Source organism: Trichechus manatus, unplaced genomic scaffold, assembly GCF_000243295.1.
Source record: "Trichechus manatus latirostris isolate Lorelei unplaced genomic scaffold, TriManLat1.0 scaffold00008, whole genome shotgun sequence".
In the NCBI taxonomy this organism is placed as follows: domain Eukaryota; kingdom Metazoa; phylum Chordata; class Mammalia; order Sirenia; family Trichechidae; genus Trichechus; species Trichechus manatus.
The window spans coordinates 20,417,658-20,441,471 of record NW_004443944.1 but is presented as its reverse complement, the minus strand read 5'-3'; the positions used below and the strand labels follow the sequence as shown (position 1 = coordinate 20,441,471).

The 23,814-nt window shown below is 48.7% G+C and overlaps 1 protein-coding gene across 3 annotated transcripts; it reads left to right on the top strand.

Moving 5' to 3' along the window:
• The first annotated feature begins 956 nt into the window (after window positions 1–956).
• Window positions 957–23,814, top strand: SGK2 (serum/glucocorticoid regulated kinase 2). Of its 3 annotated transcripts, none has more exons than XM_004370337.2 (13): window positions 957–1,117; window positions 7,833–7,892; window positions 8,526–8,575; window positions 9,272–9,329; window positions 9,560–9,643; window positions 10,605–10,736; window positions 12,056–12,168; window positions 12,455–12,491; window positions 13,527–13,613; window positions 15,680–15,775; window positions 16,989–17,144; window positions 19,352–19,441; window positions 23,011–23,808. In XM_004370337.2, the coding sequence occupies exons 2-13, from the start codon at window positions 7,857–7,859 to the stop codon at window positions 23,173–23,175; spliced, it is 1,104 nt and encodes a 367-aa protein (XP_004370394.1). In that variant the 5' UTR covers window positions 957–1,117; window positions 7,833–7,856; the 3' UTR covers window positions 23,176–23,808. The 3 variants fall into 3 exon arrangements, with proteins under 3 accessions (XP_004370394.1, XP_012414307.1, XP_012414310.1); XM_012558853.1 differs by lacking the exon at window positions 957–1,117 and adding an exon at window positions 7,658–7,707 and having other exon boundaries at window positions 7,835–7,892; window positions 23,011–23,175; XM_012558856.1 differs by lacking the exon at window positions 957–1,117 and having other exon boundaries at window positions 7,742–7,892; window positions 23,011–23,814.

The following is a 23,814-nucleotide window of genomic DNA, read 5'->3' as shown; positions in this document are numbered from 1 at the left end:
CAGGGATCCTCCAGAGCACATTAGAGCAGCCAGTTTTTAAGGGACTAGAATAATTGGAATGTCATGGAAATTTTAGTGAAAAGGTAACAGAGGAAGCAATGTGAGAGTCAGACTCTGAGCTGCCTACTGAGGACCGGTCACTGGGGGCCCCTTCCTCACCTGTCCCCCAGGCCAGGCCCTGCCCCTGCCTTGAGTTACAACCCTCAACCTGGGCAGCTTTGGGTCATCCATGAAAAAGCCTTCCTCCAGGTGATCCGGAGAGAGCTGAGCCCTGGTTCCTGAGCCTCAGATTTCCAGGGAGCAGAGAGGGGCCCATGTCTAGATTCAGCTGTGATTCTCCTGCCAGGGCAGTGCCGGAGCAAGTACACTCTGGGTTGCATGCTTTGGCTCCAGACGTGTGCCAGAGATGTCAGGAAATGGGGCTGGCTCAGGGGAAACTGATCTGCCCATCCCTGGAGGTGTCCATGGAACGGTTAAACACAGAGGCTGGTGATCCCCATCAGGGAGGGGACAGGGGAAAGTTGTGTGAGAACAACCCTCTTCTTCTTAGTTCTTAGTTCTCCTGGTTCTGTGAGAAAGGGAAAGTGGCTCCATTGATGGGATCAGGGAAGGCTATGTGGAAGAGTCAGTATTTTAGCTAGACCTTGAGGGGGAGATGGGATTTCAGAGAATGGAAACATGCAACAGTGTTGAAAGGAACCTCAGAGACCTTCCCCTGGTGGCAGGACACATGCCATCATCAGCAATTTACATAAAACTTAGAGAGCTGAAGTTGCTTGCTCAAGGTCACACAACTTAAGTTGTGCAGTAACTTTTAATGTTCAGAGGGTCCCCAGGTCAGAGCCTATGCATCCAGGAGCCATTGGGCGCAGCCAGCATCGTAATTCAGATCCAGTGGTTAATTAGTAACCAGGAGTCCCCAAAGCCACCTCCTAGCTGGCAGGGCTGGGAGCCGGTTTGGGAGCCCAGGCAAGTAGGTGACAGGTTGCTCCTGACTGGGAAGGTTGCTTGGCAAGTCAGGATTGGGTTTCCTGTCAGAAGGACCATGATGAGGGAGAGGATAGAGCCGTGCTCAGGGCTGTTTCCCAGGACCTGAGCTGGAATCCAGAGTTTTCAGGTGAGAAGCTCAGCAATGAACAGGATACCTGCCTGCCGGCCTTGTCTCTAGGTCTGCTGAATCGACTAATTAGTTACCTAGCTAACTTCCTTCCTAACTCCCTACTTGCCTTCCTTCCTCTCTCCTTCCTAATTCCCTTCCTTCCTTCCTTTTTTCTTCTTAACTTCCTAACTTCTCCCTTCTTTCCTGATTTTCTTTCTTTTTTCCTAACTTCTTTCTTCTCTCTCTTTCTTCCTTCTTCCCTCCCAACTAACTAATGTTCTGAATTCATGGCTGCCTAATTTTCTTCCTTCCTAACTAACCTACTTACATTCTCACTTCCTTCCCACTAACTTCCTTCCTTCCTAACTTCCTTTTTCCTGCAATTCCAGGCTATAGGCGTTGGAATCACACTGCCTGGAATCAAATTCCAGTTATATGATTTATAAGCTTTGTGTCTTGATGAAGTCACTTCACCTCTTTGTGCCTCAGTTTCCTCCTCCTTCATACAGAGATGATAATTCCTAACTCATGGAGCTGTGAGAATAAAATCAGATCAAGCTGGCACTTGAACTTGGTCAGCAGTGATATGCATTGGGTCCCAGCAGGCATGTAAATGAATAAATTACAGTAGTGTGAAGCCAAGTGCAACAACAAAAGCAGGCAGAAAGGAGGGAGTGAGGTTCATAAAATCAGGAGGGGGTCTGGCAAGGCTTCTGGGGAAGGTAAATGAGGACAGCTGAAAAGCATTATTAGCTCAACAGGTCAGATTGGCCAGGGGAGTGTTCGAAGGAGAGAGAATTGTTTAGAAGGTCCATGGAGATGTAAGCATGTCCATGTAGTAAGGAAGCAGAGGGATTCAAGTCTAGGCTGCACAAGTTACGGGGAGAGAAAGCCTTGAGGGCTCATGGAGGGGCTTAGGCCACCACTTGGGAAGTCACAGGGGCCTCTATAGGTCAGGAGAAGGTGTTGATGGCCAGCCTCTGGGCAAGAGCATCAGAAGACAGTGGGGCAGGAGAGAAGCCTTAGAAGCTAAGAGCTGCTCAGGTGTGGGGACCACAGTCAAGGTGATAGGGGGAGGGTTGGAGGTGGACACTGGGCATGTCAAAGTTTCCGCCAGGTCATAGTCCTTAAGTGCTTCCTAAACAGCCTCATCTTGAGAAATATCACACAATAGTACAAAGATAGAAATAACCTAATCTAAGATACCCATCGTTACCTTGGGCCATGGCCTTCCAGCCTTTTTTCTGTATCTATACACAAATGAAGGAGCCCTGGTGGCACAACAGTTAAGCGCTCGGCTGCTAACCAAAAGGTTGGTGGTTTGAACTCACTCAGCGGCTCCGTGGGAAAAAGGCCTGGCAGTCTGATTCTGTAGAGATCAGAGCCTAGGAAAGCCAATGGGACAGTTTTACTCTGTCACCTGGGGTCTCTGAGTCAAAATCAACTCGACGGCACCTAACAACAACAAATACACAAATGTACATGTATGTCTTTCCCTTTTACAAAAATGGTAACCTAGTACGCCAACTGTTTTGAAACCTCTTTTGAAATCTCTTTTTTACTTGACAGCGTATTGCGTCTGTGTTCCCGTTTTAATTATATAGGCTTATCTATCATTTTTTGGTTGTATAATATTCTATTTCATAAACATATGATAATTACCTTATCAATTCATTCCTTGATTGATTAATCAAATATCTACTGAGCACCTAATACATCCCAGGCCCTGCTGGGAATTCAAAAATCACAAGAAAATCCCTGCTCTCATGGAGCTGACATTCTAGTTGGAGGAAACAGAAAATAAACAATTAAACGTTTGCATGATAAGGTGCCAGAGAGTCACAAGTGCTACGAAGGAAAATATAGAGAGAAAATGGACGGGAATGAGAGGGACTGGTATTGTCCAGTGTGGCCAGGACTGCCCTGGTTTTAGCACTGAAAGTTCCACTTCCCGGAAACCCCACAGTCCCAAGAAAACTGGGACACTGGTCACCTGTAGTCAGGAAAAGTCTCTCTGAGCGGTGACATTTGAGCAGAGACCTCTGTGACAATAGTGGGAGCCAGCCATGCAGATGTCTGGGGGAAAGCGTTCTAGGCAGAGGGAAAAAAGGAAGTGCAAGGGGCCAAAGGCTAGAGGGTACTTTGTGTGTTTGAGTTGGCAAGACAGAGTGGCTGGAGGGCAGTAAGAAGTCAAGAGTGACGGGTGACCAAGGTAGAGGCAGAGGCAGGAGCCACATCAGGTGGACTCTCCTAGATCGTGGTAAAGACTGGATTTTATTCTACATGCGATGGGGGAGCCCCTGGAGTGTTTTGAGCAGCAAAGTCACATGATCTGATTTACATTTTGAAAGACTCAGTGGGTAAAGTTGGAAGCAGGGAGACAGTAGTGTCTGAGTTTCCTGTGGCTGCTGTAACAAAGTGTCACCTGCTTGGGGGTTTAAAGCAACAGAGATCTATTCTCTTACAATTTTGGAGGCTAGAAGTCTGAAGTCAGTTTTACTGGGAGAAATCAAGGCATCAGCAGGGCTGTGCTCCCTCTGGAGTCTGTAGGGGAGAATCTGTTCTTTGCCTCCTCTAGCTTCTAATGGCTGCCTGCAGTCTTTGGCTTGTGACCACATTACTCCAGTCTCTACCTCCTTGGTCACATTGCCTTCTCCTGTTTTGCGTCTAATCTCTCTCTGCCTCTCTCTTATAAGACACCTGTGATTGCATTTAGGGTCCACTGTAATAATCTAGGATAATCTCCCCATCTCAAGATCTTTAAGCACATCTGCAAAATCCTTTTTTGCTACATAAAGTAACATTCACAGGTTCCCAGGATTAGGATGCAGATATGTTTTTGGGGGTGGGGGTGGAAATTCTTCAACCTAGCACGGAAGGGAAGCTATTGCAATAACACATGCAAGTGATGATGGTGGCTCAGGAAGGGTGGTTGCAGCAAGGTCGAGGAGCAGCAGTGATTTCTGGATATATTTTCACAATGGAGTGGAGGTGAGGTGAAGGGAGAAGTAAGGTTTCTAGAATGAGTCTCAAGTTGCCGGCTTGAACTTTTGAGTAGGTGGGAGTGCCATTTGCTGAGACTGGGGAGACTAAGGGTCAGGCTAGGGCAGAGTAGGAGGAAAGCAAATCAGGATTCTCTTGTAGACATGTTAAGGTTGAAATGCTTGTAGACGTATAACTACTGAATTCTTGAGGAAGCAATTAGATATATGAGTCCAGAGTTTGGCAGAGAATCAGAGCTAGAGAGAGAAATTTGGGAGTTGTTGAGTATAAACCAGTTAAACTGGTTGAGACCACCTAGGGGGCAAGTATAGATAGACAGGTCCAAGGATTGAGCTTGGGACAGGCCAGTGTTAAAGGATGGAAAGAGGAAGAAAATCCCACATAGGAGTCTGGGACAGCATTCAACAAGGTAGAAGGAAAGCCAAGAAGTCCTGAAGCCAAGTGAGAAAAGTGACTGTGTGAAATCCTTCAGGGAAATTGAGTAGGAGGAGGATGAAGAATTCATCATTGGATTTGGTACATGGAGGTCACTGATCTGCTGTTTCAGTGTTGATTGTTGGGATGAAAGCTGATTGGAATGGGTTCAAGAGAGAGAAGGAGAAGAGGGAGTGGAGACAAGTCCAGTTAACTCTTTCTAGAAGTTTAACTGAAAGGGGAACAGAGAAACAGGACAGTATCTGGAGAAGGATATAAGGTCAAGCGAGGAGCTATTACAGCCTGTGGGTACTCTGAAGTGCCCCATGGTTGGACACTTAGGTTAATATTATCACTATTATTTTGCTAGTATAGACAGTGCTGCTGAATGAAGGCCCCATTAGGGTCTTGTTATTGAAAGAAATGTCCTTGTTCTGGGTGTGTGTTTTGTCAACATGACATCCTGCCAATCTGTGTACTGGTTCAACATTTCTATTTTATTGAAAGATGGACAGCTGTGGTACTGTTCACTCGAGTTTTCTTTGGCCAACACCCCCCAACCCATACACTTCAGAGCCCTTAGAGACCCCAGAGGCCATTGGACTCACTTTCTTCTCTGACCAACTCCGTTCACTTCAGTCCCTTGAGCCCCTCATCTGTGGGGTGTGCTAGCCATAAAGAAAGCTCCAGGAGGATAGAACTGAGCCCAACCTTCATTCTCCAGAACACCTCATGAGCTGGGTGAGAGGAAGGGACTCCGCGAGTACCTAATTACTGCACTAGGCAGCCAGGCAACAGTGTTCAGGCTGGGACCCTGTTTTCTTCCCCTTAGCACAGCGAGATTGCTGTCACCCAGCCAGGCCTGCTCTGGGGATAGCAGGCCAGAGCCCTTGAGAGGCCAGCAAGGAAAGGCCCAGCGGGCCAAGTGCCCAGCAGTCTGAAACCAGGGCCAGCTGGACCAAGCCGGACACACGTGCTCCAGGTTCCTCTGAAAACATCTGCAGGCTCTTGGAAGGTGGAGGGGTCTCAGCTGTCATGGCTGAGGTCTCTGAGACCTTATTTTCAGCCTTGGATGGTCCACACAGGGCCTGAGTAGGCCCTGGGGATAGTATCTTCTTACAGGCAGGCGCCCTTCTCTCTCTCTGTCTCTCTCACACACACACACACACACACACACACACACACACACACACACACACACACGAAGTGCACTGATATACACCAGTATGCACACAGACACACAATGGCCTACATATACACATGTGGTTACACTGTCATACACATGTATTAATAGACACCCGTGGTTGTATGCAGACACACATGCAGGGTTCCACACACAGACTCACACACACACACAAGCACACTGATGCAGGCACATTAATATATATAAAAATATACACTGACACATAGCTACATACTGCACAGAAACACTGAAACTCATTCCTCTACTCACCACACACACATCACACACACTGAGAATGCACTGATGTACACAGTCACAGATGCACAGACACACACCAACATAAACATACAGACGTGGTCACATTGACACACAGCCATGCTTTGGTAGACACCCATACTTATAAGCCGTCATCTACACTCAGACTCACACACAGACACAGACACACTGACACAGCAGACCGACAGACATACTGAAACACATCTGTGCATGAACAACTTGCACACATGTTACTCACTGCCCCCCAGCACCCTGGCCCACACAGTCACACACACATCCTAACAAGCCCCAAGGGTCCCTAGCCCTTGGCTCTGCTAGGGCTGCCCTGGGGACCTTGTACCCGGCCATGGAGATACCCTCTTCTCCCCTCCCCCAGGGGGAGGTGATGTCCCCGAGGGAACAGAGGTCTCCAGTCCCATCTTCAGCTCTGCTGGATCCCATGTGACATCCATCAGCCCCCTCGCTGTGACTGCGAGGAGTTCTGAGCTCTGTGCTGGGGCGGGCCGGTGGCCAGGCACAGACACATCAGCCCTTGTTGGGAGAACAGAGAGCAGCTCTCTTATCTGCTGCCCATCCTCCGGCTCCAGCTGCTGGTTCAGTCCACGGCCTCTGCTCGGGCTTCGGGCTTACAGGTATGTGGGGCCAGGGAGGCCAGGGCCTGGCAGAGGGGCATTGGGGACAGCCCTGGAGAGGGTGTGCAGAATGTTATGCGCTGTCTGTGGGAATACAGACCAACGGCCAAGGCCAGGCCAGGCGGCACTCCCTACTCAGCAGTTCTGCAGCTCCCTCCCTTAAGACTTGACAGGGCTAGGCCTGTCAGCAGCCTGGGCTGAGGGATTGCCTCCTGCCCACTGTGGTCACTTCCTCAGCTCCCAAAAAGACCACGGGGTGAGGTCAGCAGGACCCCCTTGTAAAGATGTGCAGCCCCTGCCCAGGGAGGCCAGGCTGCAGCTGGGCCCCACAGTGGGCCACAGCTGTGGTCTTGGGGTACATAGTGCCCAGCAGCCCCTCCAGCAGCTGATCTCCCAGATGAGGTCTTTGTTTTCGTCCTTGACTTTCCAAGCAGGGGTAGGGCTGTGGGGCCCTGAGCACCCTGAGCCAGGGCCTGGACACCCAGGCCTCCTCCACTGTGCAAGGCAGGGGCAGGGAAGATACTGTGTTCTTGGCTGCATAGACCAGCTGGTCACACCCTCTGATGTTCGACCTCAGACACTGGCCAGCCTTGGGTCTTTCCATAGCCTAGCCAAGGTCCCCAGGGCAGCTGGGGTGCTGAGCGAGGTCTTTCTTTGAGGCAGGGAGATGATAATCAGCAAAGAACCCAGCCTTGGGCTGTCCACAGGCATTCAAGATCTCCAACATACCTGTGTGGAGTCTGGGGAGTTCAACCTCCCTCTCACAAACTATGTGGCCCTAGGCAAGTCCCCTCCCCTTTCTAGGCCTAAGGCTCCCCACCTGTGAAATGGTAGAGGTGGAGGTGGGAGTGTTTCAGACTTATGTTCTGCAAGGGTCTTTCCAGCCCTGGCTACCTGGCTTTCTGGAGCTGCCCTGGCTGTCTCCCCACACTCGACTCCCTGAAAAGACAGCCTAGGAGGGGTCACCCCAGACCATCCTCCCTCCATCCCCACTGAGATGTGGTCAGAAACGCTGGGCCCAGGGGTCATAATATCTTGCCCCATGTAGGGATGGCTGGCCTCTGGGGTAGGAGATACTCAGGCTATGGCAGATGCATGGAGTTGGGGAGCGGTGGAGAGGGCCCCAGTAGGCAGGGAGGGGAGAGCAGCAGTGCCCAAAGCCCTAGACGGGTGAAGCTAACTCCTCAATACCAGCTCTCATGCCTGCTTTTCCCTGTGTCCACAGAGCCCACCTGATCACTGATACAAAATGGACTGTAGCCCAGCTGGGACCCCCAGTCCACAGGTGAGTGGTTCTGGGTCCCCCACCCACCACCACTGGGTTCACCTCCTCTCAAGGCTGATGAAATCGGTGGAGGCACCAGCCAACCCTGTGGGCCATCCCAGACCAGAACTGGGGCTAATGAGGGTCAGTGGGCCATTTGCAAGATAATAGAGAAGAAATTTAGACAAGAGCTTCAAGAAGTAGATGGGGTAGAGAAAACATGAGATTGGTTGCGAGGACGTCTGGGCTCTAATCCCAGCCCAGCTACCTGTAAAACTTTGGACAGCTCCTCTCTTGGCCTCAGTTTCCTCACCCTTATAATGGGCACAACAACCAGTAGCCTCCCAAGGCTGTTTTGAGAACAAATGAGATGGTGGATGGGTGAGTGGATGGTTGGGTGTGTGGGTCGATGGGCAAGTAGGTAAATGCCTAGATGGGTGGGCAGGTGAGTGGGTGGGTGGGTAGGTAAGGAAATGAATGGAAGGAACGAAGGAAGGAGGGAGGGAGGACTCAAGGGAGGACACAAGCAAGCAAGCAAGCTAGCCTCGTGGAGATTGTTGGAGAAGGCAATCAGAGCCTGGCCCTGGGGAGAGGTAGGGGCTAAGAAGTCTAGACCTGCTGATCTTAATCATCTCTTTCTTTCAATGTCTTTAGCACCTGAGGGTCAATGGGAACATCAACCTGGGGCCTTCAGCCAACCCAAAGTGAGTTCTCATCTCTCAAGCAGCTGTCCTACATGCCTCCCCTTGCTTTGGGAATAAAATCCAAGTTTTTTGGTCTGCCGTTCAAGGCCCTCTGCCGTTTAGGTCCAGGACTCTTTCCCAACTTTATCTCCTACTGTTTCACCAGCCTGTGCCCATGCTGAACCCTCTGCCTGAAATGCCCCCACCACCACTGGGTTCACCTTCTCTCAAGGCTGATGAAATCTGTGGTGGCACCGGCCAATCCTGTGGGCCATCCCAGACCAGAACTGGGGGCTAACGGGTCACTGGGCCATTTGCAAGATAACAGAGAAGAGATTTCCACAAGAGCTTCAAGAAGTAGATGGAGTGGAAAAATCATGGGATTGGTTGCATTGTTAGCAACTCCACACCCTTCAGCCCCGACTCAGAGACTCCTGCACCAGATCCCATATCCGTCTATGCAGTTGTGCCTGGTTATTATCTTTGCATTATCTGTTGTTAACTTGATGATGAGCTCCCAAAGGGGCAGGGCCCAGTCTTATAAGCCCTCTCTTAGCTGTGAGAACAGGCATTCTTCAGCAGCAAGGAGGCTTTGGTTCCTAGAAAGCTCCCTTTATTTCCCAGCTTCAAAGTTACAAAGAAGCTAGGGTTTGGTCTCAGACACCAAGTTTCCCTGAGCCTACAAATGCTGACCCATGTTCTTCCCTCTTCTCCCAGTGCCCGGCCCACCGACTTTGACTTCCTCAAAGTCATTGGCAAAGGGAACTATGGGAAGGTGAGTGATGGAGGTGAGGGTGAGAGATCTGGGTCTTCCCTTCTCCAGCCTCTCCACCTCCCGCCTGTTACTTGCATGGGCCAAAAGGGAGAGGGAGCTCACATTCCTGCAGACTCCTGGAACCAGGGCTGGGGCTGGAGGTCCTGTGCTGCTGTCGGGAAATCTGAAGTTCAGAGAGGAGGTGATTGGCCCTATCACCCATAGGCCCTTCCAACTCTGCTTCTGCTCAGGTCCTACTGGCCAAGCGCAAGTCCGATGGGACATTCTACGCAGTGAAGGTGCTACAAAAAAAGTCCATCTTAAAGAAGAAAGAGGTACCAGAGCTCTTCTCCTGCCCCTCAACCTCCAACCTAGGGTGGCCTCCAAAGATGGCCTCCAACTCTGAGGGGTCCATGGGGCTGGGTGAAGAGGGGACAGAGGTGATCACAGCCAGGGACCAGGTGGTACCCAGAATGCTGCCCCTTCTCAAGGGAGACAGGCCAAGCTGCCTTGCACATATGGCCTTCAGGAGGACCCGTTCCTGGCCCTCTGCTGTTCCCTGGGAAACACAGGGTTTCATCTTCTGCGCTTATAGGTGCCAGGCCCTCCATCTGCTCAATGCTGGAGTCACACTGTATACTCTCCAAGGGCCCTCCAAGCCCTGGGCTTCTAGATGCTTCAGCTGACTTGAGTCCCTTTAGTACCTAACCCCATTAGGAGGGCAGAGCAGGCCCTGAGAGAGTACTGAATATCAAGTCAGCCGACTCAGGATAGGAATTAGTTCATGTTAACAAGGATATTGCAGGAATAGGGAGGAGAGGTCTTCCCAAGGGAAGCAGCCTTGCAGCTGCCCTTGAAGGTATGATTCCAGTGGTCTGGAAAGAAGGTGGGGGGCCATCCAGGCAGGAGGAACAACAAGAGCAGAGGTATAAATGTGAGTAATGCATGTGTAACCCATGAGACTCTTCTTTTAAAGATTTTCCTTGGGATACATTTATGCAACTAGTCATCATATGTACTTTGCTTATCATCTCTGGGATAGGGGTTTCTGATCCAGGGGCTGGAGCTGTGACCACCTAGACTGGCTGGGGATGAGGCTAACCATGCTGAGCCCTGAATACCAGGCAGGGATCTTGAGACTGGCTCTGAGGGCAATAGGGAGCCATAGAGGTTGTTTGAGAAAGGGCATGAGACAGTCCTGGGCAGGGCAGCCCCCACCAGCAAGGCCATGTGGGCTGTGCCAGGGTAAAAGAGGCTATGGTGAGCTGTGACATGGACCCCATCTGTCACCCACAGCAGAGCCACATCATGGCAGAGCGCAGTGTGCTTCTGAAGAACGTGCAGCACCCCTTCCTCGTGGGCCTGCGCTACTCCTTCCAGACACCCGAGAAACTCTACTTTGTGCTGGACTATGTCAACGGGGGAGAGGTGGGTGGGCCTACAGGGAGGCTCCCTGGGCCAGCTCTTGGCAGGGAGCTCTCCACCCCACATGCCCACTGTGTCCCAGGTGCTGGAATGACCTCACCGCATCCTTACAAGAGATGCATTTTGTAGCTGAAGAAACTGAGGCCTAGGGATGTCACTCACTTGGTCAAGGCCACCCAGCTGGTACCTGGCAGAGCCAGGATTTGAATGCAGGTCTGTCTGGCTTCCAGCCATAATGCTTTCATGGCTTCCCCACACAAAGCTGCGCACAGACCCACTTTGATGAACCTAGGAAAGATCAATGCTAAAAGGAGATCTGCGGTCAAGGTTTCCAGTGCCCCCATTTTACACCAAGCCCTGGTGGCACAGTGGTTAAGAGCTTGGCTACTAACCAAAAGGTGGGCAATCTGAATCCACCAGCCACTCCTTGGAAATCCTATGGGCCAGTTCTACTCTGTCCTATAGGGTCGCTATGAGTTGGAATTGACTCGACGGCAATGGTTTTTTGGTCATTTTACACCGTAGACCACAAGGGTGGTGGTGACCAGGTCACTGTAGTAGACATATGGTGATCCAGAAGCACAGCTAGGACAAGCCAGGTTTGTCCCTCCTGGACTTCACTCTGTCTCTCTGGGCAAGATGACAAAATTTAGTGACTCCAGACTTAACCTGTGTGATCTCATGCCTTTCAGCCTAATGCCAAGATAGGAGTTTTTGTCCTTGGTGCCCCTAAGACCCCCCCAGTGGGGGTAAAGGCCTTCCATGCCAGCAAAATAGACCAAAGTGATTGTCCCATGGGCACATCTAACCTGGGCTCAGTTTGACCGCCATAACCATCTTATTGCACCCAAGCTTCTAGGGTGCAGGTGGGGGACCACATGATCCTCATCTTCGCACATCTTTGAACTGCCCAGGTGTAAATCCCAGCTCTGCCCATTATGAGCTCTCTGACCTTGGGCAAGTCACTTAACTGCTCTGACCCTCCCAGTTTCCTCTTACATGAAACTGGTGTAATTGATACTTTGAGGGTTATCATGACAATTAAATTAGATAAGATACATGACAGGACCTGGCTTGGAGCCTGGAACACAGTAGATACTCAGTAAATGCTATTTAATCTTTCTTCCTGCTGACACTTTGGACACCTGCAGTTCTGTGGGGTGGGGCCTGGCATGCACTTTTTTGGTCTGAGTACACTGCAGCTCAGAGAGGGGGGTGACTTGGCCACTGCACAGGGTGAGGATCATGTGGTCCCCCACCTGCACCCTAGAAGCTTGGAGAACCCCAGGAAAACCTCTTATACGTGCCTTCTCCTCCTCCAGCTCTTCTTCCACTTGCAACGGGAGCACCGGTTCCTGGAACCACGGGCCCGGTTCTACGCTGCAGAGGTAGCCAGCGCCATTGGCTACCTACACTCTCTCAACGTCATCTACAGGTGAGGCCTGCGTGTGGCTTAGAGCCAGACCCAGGCCTTCCTGCCCCAACAGCAAGGGGTTGTGTGGACCCCTAAATCCTGATGAAATCCTGGGGATGAACTTGATCCCTTGTCAGAGGAGTAGGGCCCACCAGCTGGGCTAAAGTTGGAGGCTCCTCTTCTCAGACCCAAATTCCTGTCCTCCTTGGGCCTCCATGAATGGTCCTTCTGCCAGGACCCTGGATCCCCAACTGTCTGCACTAAATGACTGAAACACCACAGGGCTCTTTTCTCTTATTTTCTGCAGGGATCTGAAACCAGAGAACATTCTCTTGGACTGCCAGGTTAGTGTATGTGTGTATGTGGGCATGGCTGCTCATGTGTGCTGTATGTCATCGGTAGATATGTGTATGTGTGCATGCATATGTGCACATTGTACATGCCTGCATATGGGTAAAGGATATATTCAAGTATGTATGTGCATGTGTGCACACATATGTATACATGCATGAACATGTGCATTGAGTACACATGAGACTGTATTATGTGTATATGTATGTGCACATGTCTGTTAAGAGGTCTGTGTGGGGCAGGGGTGGAGCCAGGTGGAGCTTAGTAGATTTTTTAGTCCCTCTGTGTCTTAGATTGGCTTCACTGGAAGCAGACTCTGAGATGGAGAGTTGGGTTCAGAAAGTATAAACCTTATATGCTTTCAAGAGATTCACCTTTATGGGGGTGAAGAAGGCAGGACTGGGCAAAGGAAGCAGCTCACCTGCATTGTGGCTACAAGTGAGGCCTTAGCTGGTCTCATAGGGCTTGGGAGGGCCTGGAGCAGGGATGGCTCTTTAGAGTTGTCCCAGATTGAGGCAGGGAGGCTGGGCCTTTGTGCTCCTGCATCGACCAGTCATTGGATGTGGAGTGCCTCTAGGGAGGGCATAATGTTGCATGAGGCAGTTCGTGCCACTGAGGACAGTTCTCAGCTGTGAGCTGTCCCAGCAGTGAGGGGAGGATGGGCATGTCAGCCCCAAAGAAGGGATCTGGGCAGAGGTCTGCAGTATCCGCTAACTCCATTACCTCCATCAGCCACCTTCCCGCCAAGTTGCTAAGTCCCTGGCCCTCTGTCACGGGAGATGCTGCCACCAGGCTCCTCTAGCAAAAACAGTCTGGAGCTGCTGATGTCATAGCGGGTGGGTCTGAGTCTGTGATGAGCTGGGGGCAGCCAGTGGAATGCCATCTGATGCCCCCCATGGTGCTTCTGGCATACAATGCTGGGTCTCTATGCCTGGGGCATCAGGCCCTACAGCCCCTGCTCTGGGGTATGGCATCTGAGCTTTGGGGTTAGGCCTGGCCATACCCTCCAACCCCACCCTCATCCTCAGGGACACGTGGTACTGACAGATTTCGGCCTCTGCAAGGAAGGCGTAGAGCCCGAGGAGACCACGTCCACATTCTGTGGCACCCCAGAGGTAAGCGGAAGTCTACTAGGAGAGATCGGATGGTTGAGGCCATGGCTCCTCTTTAGAGCCAACAGATAGATTACAGCTGAGAGGGCTCACCCAAGTACTTCCCCTGAGCTGGCTGTGCCCTGAGCTTCAGTTTCCTCATCTGTGTAATGGGGACACTGGCTCTAGGGGCTGCTGGGACCAGCTGCTGGTGATGCTCTGCAGCAGTGCTGTCCCCTAGAAATAGAAATGCAAGCCAAATAAGCAGTTTTAAATTTTTTAGCAGCCACATTTAAAAAGTAAAAAGAAACAGGTAAAATTAATTTTATAATTAATAGTTGAATTTATTTAATCCAATATATCCAGGTATTACCATTTCAACATATAATCAATATTAAAATTATTGAGATATTTTACATTCTTTTTTCTAACTTGAGTCTTAGAAATTGGGTGTGTATTTTACACTTCATCTCAATTCGGCCTGGCCACCTTTCAAGTGTTGGATAGCCACACGTGGCTCGTGGCTGCTGTATTGGACAGCACTGCTCTACAGGGTGAAGTCCATGTGGCCTGGCCTGAGAGTTAAGTTCAAGACCTGCAAGTATAAAACGCTGGCCCACCCCTCGAGGGTTAATATTTGTGGGTCAGCAGTAATTTCACACATGTCTGTCTGTTCTGCCAAGGCCTGCCTGCAGCCTTAGGGTAAAACCTTTCCTTGAATCCTTACCAGTGTTGGACCTTGAACCTTGGTCCCAAAGGGGTTCCCAGTGGCTTGGACAGACATCATGGTGACCAGAGGTGCTGAGGCTGTAAAACTGAGACTCTCTTCCCAGCCTGACATGGGGCAGGATTTTAGCTGATCTGTTTTCCCCCATATGCTTGAAAAGCTGTGTTTGGGATCTCAGCTGGGCTTCCTCGGTTTGGTTCCAGGCTAGCTGATGGACAGATGGCTTCTCTGAGCAGGAGCCAGTGTCTGTGTCTGCATATGGACACAACTGGCCCCACAAAGTCTGACAGCCCAGCCATCCCTTCCTAGGACCCTGCCAGGGGTGAGGAACAGGGGACATGAAACCTTGCCTTCTGTAGGCCCCAACACATTACCTTCCCATGACTCGACTGCTGCTGTGGTGCCAGGGAGCACAGACAAGAGGAACCACGGCTGCTCCCATTGTTTGAAGGCCAGCACATACATCAGAACATAGTCTTGAAACAGCCCCCATGGACAGATCATGCACTCCACTTTGTGGATGAGGAAACCAAGGCCCTAGAAGGTTAAGTGACCAGCCTGGGACCACACACCGAGTAGGGCTTAGGTCTGTGGGACCCTCTGCCCTTACCCAGACCCACACAGTCTCTCAGGGTGGCTCTGTCTGTTGCCAAGACACCTCTCCTCAGTGGCAGAGATACGAACCTAAGAGATCGCCAAGCCCTTGGGTTTGGCAGAAAGCACAAGCTCTGCCTCAGGTCCTCTCCTCTTCCAACACATAGATACATGGTGTCTGTTCGTCTGTCAATATGAATTCAAGTGTCACCTACTCTTTCCTGACCCTGCTCCATCCCTCTGTCACTAAGATTTCCCATATAAGTAAGTGCCGCATACGGTTTACTCGTTAGTCTCCCCACTGCACCGTGACTGCTCCCAGGGCTGTCCTATTCCCAGGGCATGGAGAGCCCATTGGATGTCTTTGTACAAATTAAAAGGTCACCCTCTCTGGGTAGACTAATTAGAAAAAGTGCCCCTTTAAGCAAAAATAAAGTTGCCTGATATAGCCCTGCACTAGGGTCATGGCTTGGTGAATGGGTCACAGCCAGGATTTCAGCACCCTTTGCCCCTTTGACTGGTACTTTTGTGCAGTGCAACATGTACAACTGTACAGAGTGGTCCTGCCTGATCTCTATTTTCCCAGCACATGGCAAAGGGCACTGCACAAAGCAGGCCTTTGGTGAATGGATGCTAAATGAATAAACGGATATCAAGTGAATGTCACAGCAGGATCAACCCCTGGTGATCTTCTCCTCCAAGTGCCTGGTTTACAGATGGGAAAACTTAGGCTAGGGGTCTTTCAAATATGTGTGTTTGCCCCCAACAGTACTTGGCTCCTGAAGTGCTTCGGAAGGAGCCTTACGATCGGGCGGTGGACTGGTGGTGCTTGGGGGCAGTCCTCTTTGAGATGTTGCAAGGCCTGGTGAGTGGGGTGTAGCCATCTGCGAGGGACACCTGGCTCTGGGCAGACCTGGGGGTGGGTCTCTCCCTCATGTGGCCTGCTCAGGCTTTGCTCAGGGAAGCAAATGAGCCACCTCTCCACTCCAGGCTAAAAGAGATGATGCCAAAGCGAATATGAGGTTCTATTTTTATTTTCAATAATGCTCACAGTTTACAACACACCATCTAATGTCTTATTCCTTTGATGCCTCAAAACATCCTTTGGGCAAATGCATAGAGACAAAATTTATCAGTGGTTACCAGGAACTGGAAGAGGGTGGATGAGGGGAGTTATTACTTAAAGGCTACTGAGTTTCTGTTTAGGGGGATGAAAAATATTTGGAAATACATAGTGGTGATGGCTGCATAACATGGTGAATGTAATTAATGACACTGAATTACACACTTAAAAATGGTTAAAATGACAAATGTTATATATCTTTTACCATAATTTTTTTTTAAAGCCTTTGGACGCTGGCACTGCAGGAAATAGAGTTGTTCTTATTTTACTGAGAGGGAAATTGAGGCTCAGTGAGGTCACAGTGCTGGTAGGTTATGGAACCAGCCCCTAGGCCCAATCCTAAACTGCCTGCTTAGGGGGAGACATGTGTAGATTTGCCCCAGGCCATGCTTTACCCTGGGGTGGTTTTGCCCACATAGCTTGATGGATATGAAGGAAAGGCTCTGCAGAGTGAGGAGAAGGAGTAGCTGGCAAAGGAGGTGTGAGGAAGAGCATCAGGAGACACAAGTGAGCCCTGAACAAGGCTTGGGGCCTGACTCCCTTCCTAGCTGCCTGACTTAACCCCTCTGAGCCTCAGTCTTCTCATCTGAAAATTACAGCCGATCTTGGGGGGTGGTTGTGAGGCTGGGATGAGATGATGAAGGTGATGGTGTAAGCTTTGCAAAGTGCAAAGTACAGTGCCCAAGCTGGATATCATATTAAGAGAGGTGGGACAGGAGACGCTCCTGGGAGCCACACACCTAACACTGGTGGGAGAGACTTCCTGGTCTTCCCAGCAGCCATCTCAGCTGTGCTGAAAGCCTGGGTGTCTTGCCTCTCTCAATCTGCTCTGTGAACCAGTGCCTAAGATATGGGTCTGGCTGAGACACCCGGCTACCCACCTTTCCAAGACTCCCTGAGACCTGTGTCTGCATCAGCATGGATGATCCTCTAGCCTCTCTCCCTCTCTCACCAGCCACCCTTCTACAGCCAAGATGTGTCCCAAATGTATGAGAACATTCTGCACCAGCCACTACAGATCCCTGGGGGCCAGACGGTGGCTGCCTGCGACCTCCTGCAAGGCCTTCTCCACAAGGACCAGAGGCAGCGGCTGGGCTCCAAAGCAGACTTTGTAGGTGACCTGCCAGGGAAGCACTGGCCCTTTGTGGGGCTCTTGGCCCACATGCATGTTAACACGCATCCAGCTGTCCTCTAAAACCAGGCCCTGCTAACTTGTTCATTTGGAAATTTACTGCTGTGGACTAGTTGACTGCTTTCTTTGATCCATCAATTCTTCTATTCAATCAATATTTACTGAGCACAAACTATGTGCCTGGCATTGAGCTAAGTGCTAGGGATTCAATAGACTGGGTCTCTTTATGGCACGGGGAGACAACAAACAATATTATATGCAATTATCACAAAGTGTGACAAGTGTCAGGTAGGAAAGGAACAATGAACTAAGCCAGACAATGGGGGGGGGGCGCTAATTCACATTGGCATGGTCAAGGAGGTCCTCTCTGAGGAGGTGATGGTTAACTTGAGACTTGAAGGATGAGAAGGAGCTGCTCATGCAGAGAGCTGGGAGAGGGCATCACAGATGGCAGGGATGTGCAGATGTCCTGTGGTGGGAACAGGGAAGGGAGTGGTAAACTGTTGGGTGATTTGCGCAAGGGAGTGGCATGACCTGACTTAAGCTTTAAGAAGATTCCTCTGGCTTCTGTGCAGAGTGACTCGACTTGCTTTATTTATTTATTTACAAGTGTCTGCGCTCTTACTCCTTGCTAGTCTCCAGGCTGGGCACTCAGAATATAGAGATGAATAATTCACAGTCTGTTCCTTTAACAAGTTCATGATATTTTTAAAATACCTCTTTAAAAATAATCTTATGTTCTTTACCCAAAAAAAGATAATTTGGATTTAGAAAAAGAAGATCTCAGTACTTTTCTCCTTAGAAGTTTCTTTTCTTTCTAGCATAGTAGTTAAGATGCATGGACAGTGAGGCCAGACTACCACGGTTCAGATCCCTGCTCCACTTACTAGTTGTAGGACCTTGGGCAAATTGCTTAATTTCTCCCTGTGAGCCTCAGTTTCCCTATCTGTAATAACAGCACCTATTTCATATAGCTGTTTTGAAGATCAGATGAATTAATACATGCAAAGCACTTAGAACAGTGCCTGGCACATGGTAGGTGCTTTTTAACTGTTTTTATCAACAACCCTACGTGCCAGATACTGTGAAGTTTAACAACATTTAAGGCATTTGCCCACTCTTCCCTCTCCAGGTTAAAGAACAGGGCCTTCCATGAAGATAAGTCCCCTTCTTCTAAGTAGAAATTTGCATCTTAAAGCAAAGTATGACTTTTAAAATAAGTTATACGTTCACATAGATCAAAATTCAAAGAGTACAGAAAGTATCCAGAAAAAGTCCCTCTGGCCACCCAATTCCTCAATTTAGAGACAACTAGTGTTACCAGTTTCTGGGGTATTCTTCTAGAGATATTTTGGCTTTTTAACAAGCCCACTGATACAGGGGTGAGGGAAGCATTCTTTGACAGGCACAGATAGAGGGAGAGTCCTGCTGGGATGGGAGGATGTTGGTGCCAACGCTGGTTTTGATTAGGAAAAAGTGGTGAATCATGCCCAGGGGTGAGTCCTAAATTCTGGGTCTCAGGATCTGCAGCTTTGCCTGAGGCTTCATTTCCCAAACCTTCCTTAGAGAGTTGATTGGGCCTGTTTCTCTGGCTTGCATTCTGGAAGACAGGGGTCCCCAAACTACCCTGGGACCACCCCTGCCCCAGGGCAGATTCTACTGTCTTGTTCACTGACATACCTCCAAAGCCTAGCATGGTGCTGGCACAGAGTCTGGCTGCGGTTGAGTGGATTCCAACTCATAGCAACCCTGTAGGACAGAGTAGAACTGCCCCATAGGGTTTCCAAGGCTGTAATCTTTACTGAAGCAGACTGCCACATCTTTCTCCCACGTAGTGGCTGGTGGGTTCGAACCGCTGACCTTTTAGTTAGCAGCCGAGTGCTTTAACCACTGTGCCACCAGGGCTCCTTTGCACAGAGTAGGTGCTCAGTAAATAGCCACAGAAAGAACAAATGGTATGGGAGAAGGGTTTGGATTCTAGATGATGGCGCAGTGGAGAGACCTGGCTGCAGAATGTCCTCTTGTCCTAGGAAACTGGCCGGAACTGAAAGTTCCTTTTTCCCAGGAAAGGTTTTAGGGCTTGACAGCTAGTTGTGGGTAGAGTTGGGACTCTGTGGAGTATGGGGGTAGTAGGGTGGGGGCATTTATGGAAAGGGCTACTTCTGATCTGCACCTTCTTTTCGCAGCTTGAGATAAAGAACCATGTATTCTTCAGTCCCATTAACTGGGACGACTTGTACCATAAGAGGCTGACTCCACCCTTCAACCCAAATGTGGTAAGAGGTCATGACATCTAGATCCTGGATTTCCCAGGCTGGTGGGAGCTGGAGGGTATCTGGGCTGGCCCTCTTTGTACAGACAGGGGCCAAGAGGCTTGGTGATTTGTCCAAGGCCACACAATAAGTTAGAGGCACAGCTGGGTCTAGAACCCAGAAGGCCTGGCTGCCAGTTTAGCTCTGTGTAAAGAGCCAAACTACCACTCCTTTATCTTTAGCACCAATAACCCCCTTGCAGAGCACTTTACAGTTTTTAAAGTGCTCTGTGTCACATAGCACACCCAGACAGAGCCAAGCCCTGTAAGCTATTTTTATCTTTTTCTATTAATTTTTTTTTCCTGATAAGAAAAATGACATGTATCTATTGTAGAAAGTGTGTAAAGTACCAACAAGTTATAAAGCAGCAGGGAAAAACCCTTATTGCCTCACTCTCCAAGGGAAAACACTGTTAGCATATTTCCTTCCAGTCTTTTTTCTTCATGGTTTTTACATAGTTAGGTCATACTTTATAGATCTATACCTGTATCTATCTCCCTTTCATATTTTGCTAAAAACTATGTCATAATTTCCCCATGTCTTATAAAACTTTATAATTTTAGTTGGCTGCATATTTCAATCTTATTTTGATAACATAATTTACTCAACCGTGCTCTTAATGGTGGACTTCAGGTTGTTACCATTTTTTTTCTCTGTCATAATATGCTGAAGGACGTCTTTGAATGCATATCTTTGCCCAGAGTTCTGATTATTTCCTTAAGATGGATTCCCAATGGAAAATTACTAGGTCAAAGAATGTGAACATTTTTAGGTTCTCGATTCATACTGCTTGTCCACTCTGTGTAAGGGAGTCCAATCTACTTCCTACCAGCAGGATCTGCTGGAGAATTTCATCTTACCCCACCTTCTGCAGTATGTACCATTGTTCATTGTTTTCTACTTTGCAAATCTGATAAGTAAAAAATGGCATCTCATATTGTCTTAATTTATATAGCTTTGATTTATGGTAAATGTGGTTATTTTTTAATAATATTTTATTATGTTTTCAGTGGAGGTTTACACAGCAGTTTAGGTTCCCAATTAACAATTTCTACACAAATTGTTCAGTGACACTGGTTACATTCTTCACAATGCGTGAACATTCTCATTATTTCCATTCTGGTTGTTTTGTTTCCATTAATCTAGTTTCCCTGCCCCCTTACATTCTTATCTTTGTTTTAAAGTCATTATTGGCTGTTTGGATGGGGAAGGTGGTTATTTTTAAGTGTTGATTAGCAGTGGTAGTATGAGTGAAAGGAGCCCCATTGAAGTGGACATTTGAGGTTCTCTCAGCCATCTGCAGAGGGCAGTATCAAGCCCCCTCCCTCCAAGCAGTCTGCACACTAAACACTGCCAGTGTTAATTAGCTTTTTGTATTTGTTCTTTGATGAATTACCTGTTCCTGAACAAGTCCTGAGCATGTCCTTGAGATTCCTGACTCTAGTTGTCAGATAGGATACACTCAGTCTGGGTATCTGAAAAGCTTCATCTTGGGATTTAAAAAAAGTAAGGTTAATATTAAACATACAACCTGGAGAGAAAATGATACACAAGATACTAGATAGGGAAGCAATATAATGCAATGCCTGGACTTACGAGTGAGATACACCAAAAACCGAACCAAACCAAACCAAACTCATTGCCGTCAAGTTGATTCCGACTCATAGCGACCCTATAGGACCGAGTAGAACTGCCCCATTGGGTTTCTAAGGCTGTAATCTTTACGGAAGCAGACCGCCTTATCTTTCTTCTGTGGAGCAGCTGGTTGGTTCGAACCACCGACCTTTTGGTTAGCAGCCAAACGCTTAACCACTGTGCCACCAGGACTCCCTAAAGTGAGACATACTGGGAGTAAATTCCTGGTTCCTACACCTACCGCTTGAGTGACCTTTAATAAGTTTCTTTAGCATCAGTCTCTTCATTTGTAGAACAGAAAATACCTACCTTGTCTAGGGCCACAAAGCTGACAAGGGCCAGGGCCAGGACTCATATTTTGGTTTTGGAACTCTGAGCTGTGAACTGGGACCACTGCAACTCACTGCCTTTTTGAGAAGCTGGAAACCATGTCTGTTTGGTTCCACAGCTCAAGACTGCCATGCTAAAGCAGATCTGCAGACCCTTCCTCTGGTTACCTGCTTCCAAACCTCAGGGTCGCAAGTGCGGCAAGAGAGGACAAGCCCCAGTATGCAAGCCTTTTTTTTTTTTTTTTTTTCAATTGTGCTTTAGGTGAAAGTTTACAGAGCAAATTAGTTTCCCATTCAATAATTTATATACAACGTGTTCCGTGACATTGGTTGCAATCCCTGCAACTTGTCAACACTCTCCCCATTTCCACACTGAGTTCCCTGTTTTCCTGCCTTCTCACCTTTGCTTTTGGGCAAATGTTGCCCTTTTGGTCTCCTGTAGTTGATTGCTGTAAGGAGCACTTTCCTCACGGATGTTATTGTTTGTTTTATAGGCCTGTCTATTATTTGGCTGAAAGGTGATCTCTGGGAGTGGCTTCAGATCCTCTGAAGGGTGACTTAGGGCCATAGTCTTGGGGGTTCCTTCAGTCTCTATCAGACCAGTACGTCTGGTCTTTTTTATGAATTTGGATTTTGTTCTACATTTTTCTCCCGCCTTACCTGCAACCCTCTATTGTGATCCTGGTCAGAGCGGTCCATAGTGTGTAAGCCTTTTTCAAGCCTCTGCTTGTGTTTCATTTGGTAATACCCATTGGTGTAAGCAAGTCACATGGCTAACACATATTCAAGGGAGGTTTTGATGGGAGATGAAGAATTTGTGGCCATTTTTATATTCTCCCACATAGGTCTTCCCCAAACATAGCTAAAGGAGTCCCAGTCACTCTCTACCATATTTTATCTTCTTCGTATGACCCATCAACACCTTAAATTACGTCTTTATCTATTCTTTCACACACTTATCGTCAATCTCCCTGTTGTTGTTGTTATTAGTTACCATTGAGTAGGCTCCGACTCATGGCCACCTTACGTAACACAGAACAAAACGTTGCCCAGTCCTGTGCCATCCTCATGATGTTTTATATGTTTGAGTCCGTTGTTGTGGCTGTTGTGTTAATCCATTTCATTGAGGGTTTCCCTAGTTTTCACTGACTCTCTACCAAACATGATGTCCTTTTCTAGCGATTGATCTTTCCTGGATGACTTGTCCAGAGTAAGTGAGCCAAAGTCTCCCTGCATAATGTAAGCGCCATGAAAACGGAAGCTCACTCTATTTTGTATTCCCAGTGCCATGAACAGTGCCTAGTAGGCATCCAGTAATATCTGTTGACTCACTGACTTGCCTGAGGATTGGTGTGGAGAAGGCAAAGTAGCAGGGGATTAGAGGAATGGATGTGTGATTAGTGGACCATGTGGAATAAAATGATTAATGTAAATCCATGGGTGACAGTTAAGTAAGGGTGTCCAGGAGATACTCACAGGGGAGGCCTACCATCCCTCTCCAAGGCATCTGGGTTCCTTCGGCAGCTCTGACCCCAGTAACCCCTTCTCTTTGTTGGCTTATATTCACAGGCAGGACCTGCTGACTTGAAACACTTTGACCCAGCGTTCACCCAGGAAGCCGTGTCAAAGTCTATTGGCTGCACTCCAGACACTATGGCCAGCAGCTCCGGGGCCTCAAGTGCATTCCTGGGATTTTCCTATGCCCCAGAGGATGATGATATCTTGGACAGCTAGAAGAGAAGGCACCTGCGAAACCACTGAGGACAGCTGGTATCAGTAAGGAGTTACCTTCAGCTCCTAGTCACAGAGACTCAAAGTAACAATGGCTTAAAGGAGAAACAGGTTTATTTTTTTTTTCCACCACATAAGAAGAATGGTGTTAGGTGGTCCAAGGCAAGTATGACAGGTCCATGGTCATCAGACACTGAGGCTTTTCTGCTCTGCCACCCTGGGCAAATGGCTTCCAATATTAGAGTTGCTTCATTATCATAAAATGGTTGCTGGAGCTGTAGCCATCACTTTTGTGTTCTGGGCAGGGAAAAAGGAGGAAAGGGAGGGGGGAGAGCAAAAGGGCACCTTTAAAGAGCTTTCCTGGAAGGCTTACACAATGACTTCTGCTTCCATCTCATTAGCCACCCAACCCTACCAGTAATGGAGGCTGTGCTATGCAGTTTATTAGCTGGGCACATTGCTACCCCTAATAACATAAGGGTTCTGACACTCGGGGAGAGGGGAATGATGTTGGGTAGGTAATTAACACTCTTTACCAGAGGGTGTCTTGGTGTTTGGATTTTGCATCTCTATGTGTAGAATAAGACAGATGTAACAAGCCTATAGGGTATCGCCCAACATTTCCTGATTATTCTATGTTGA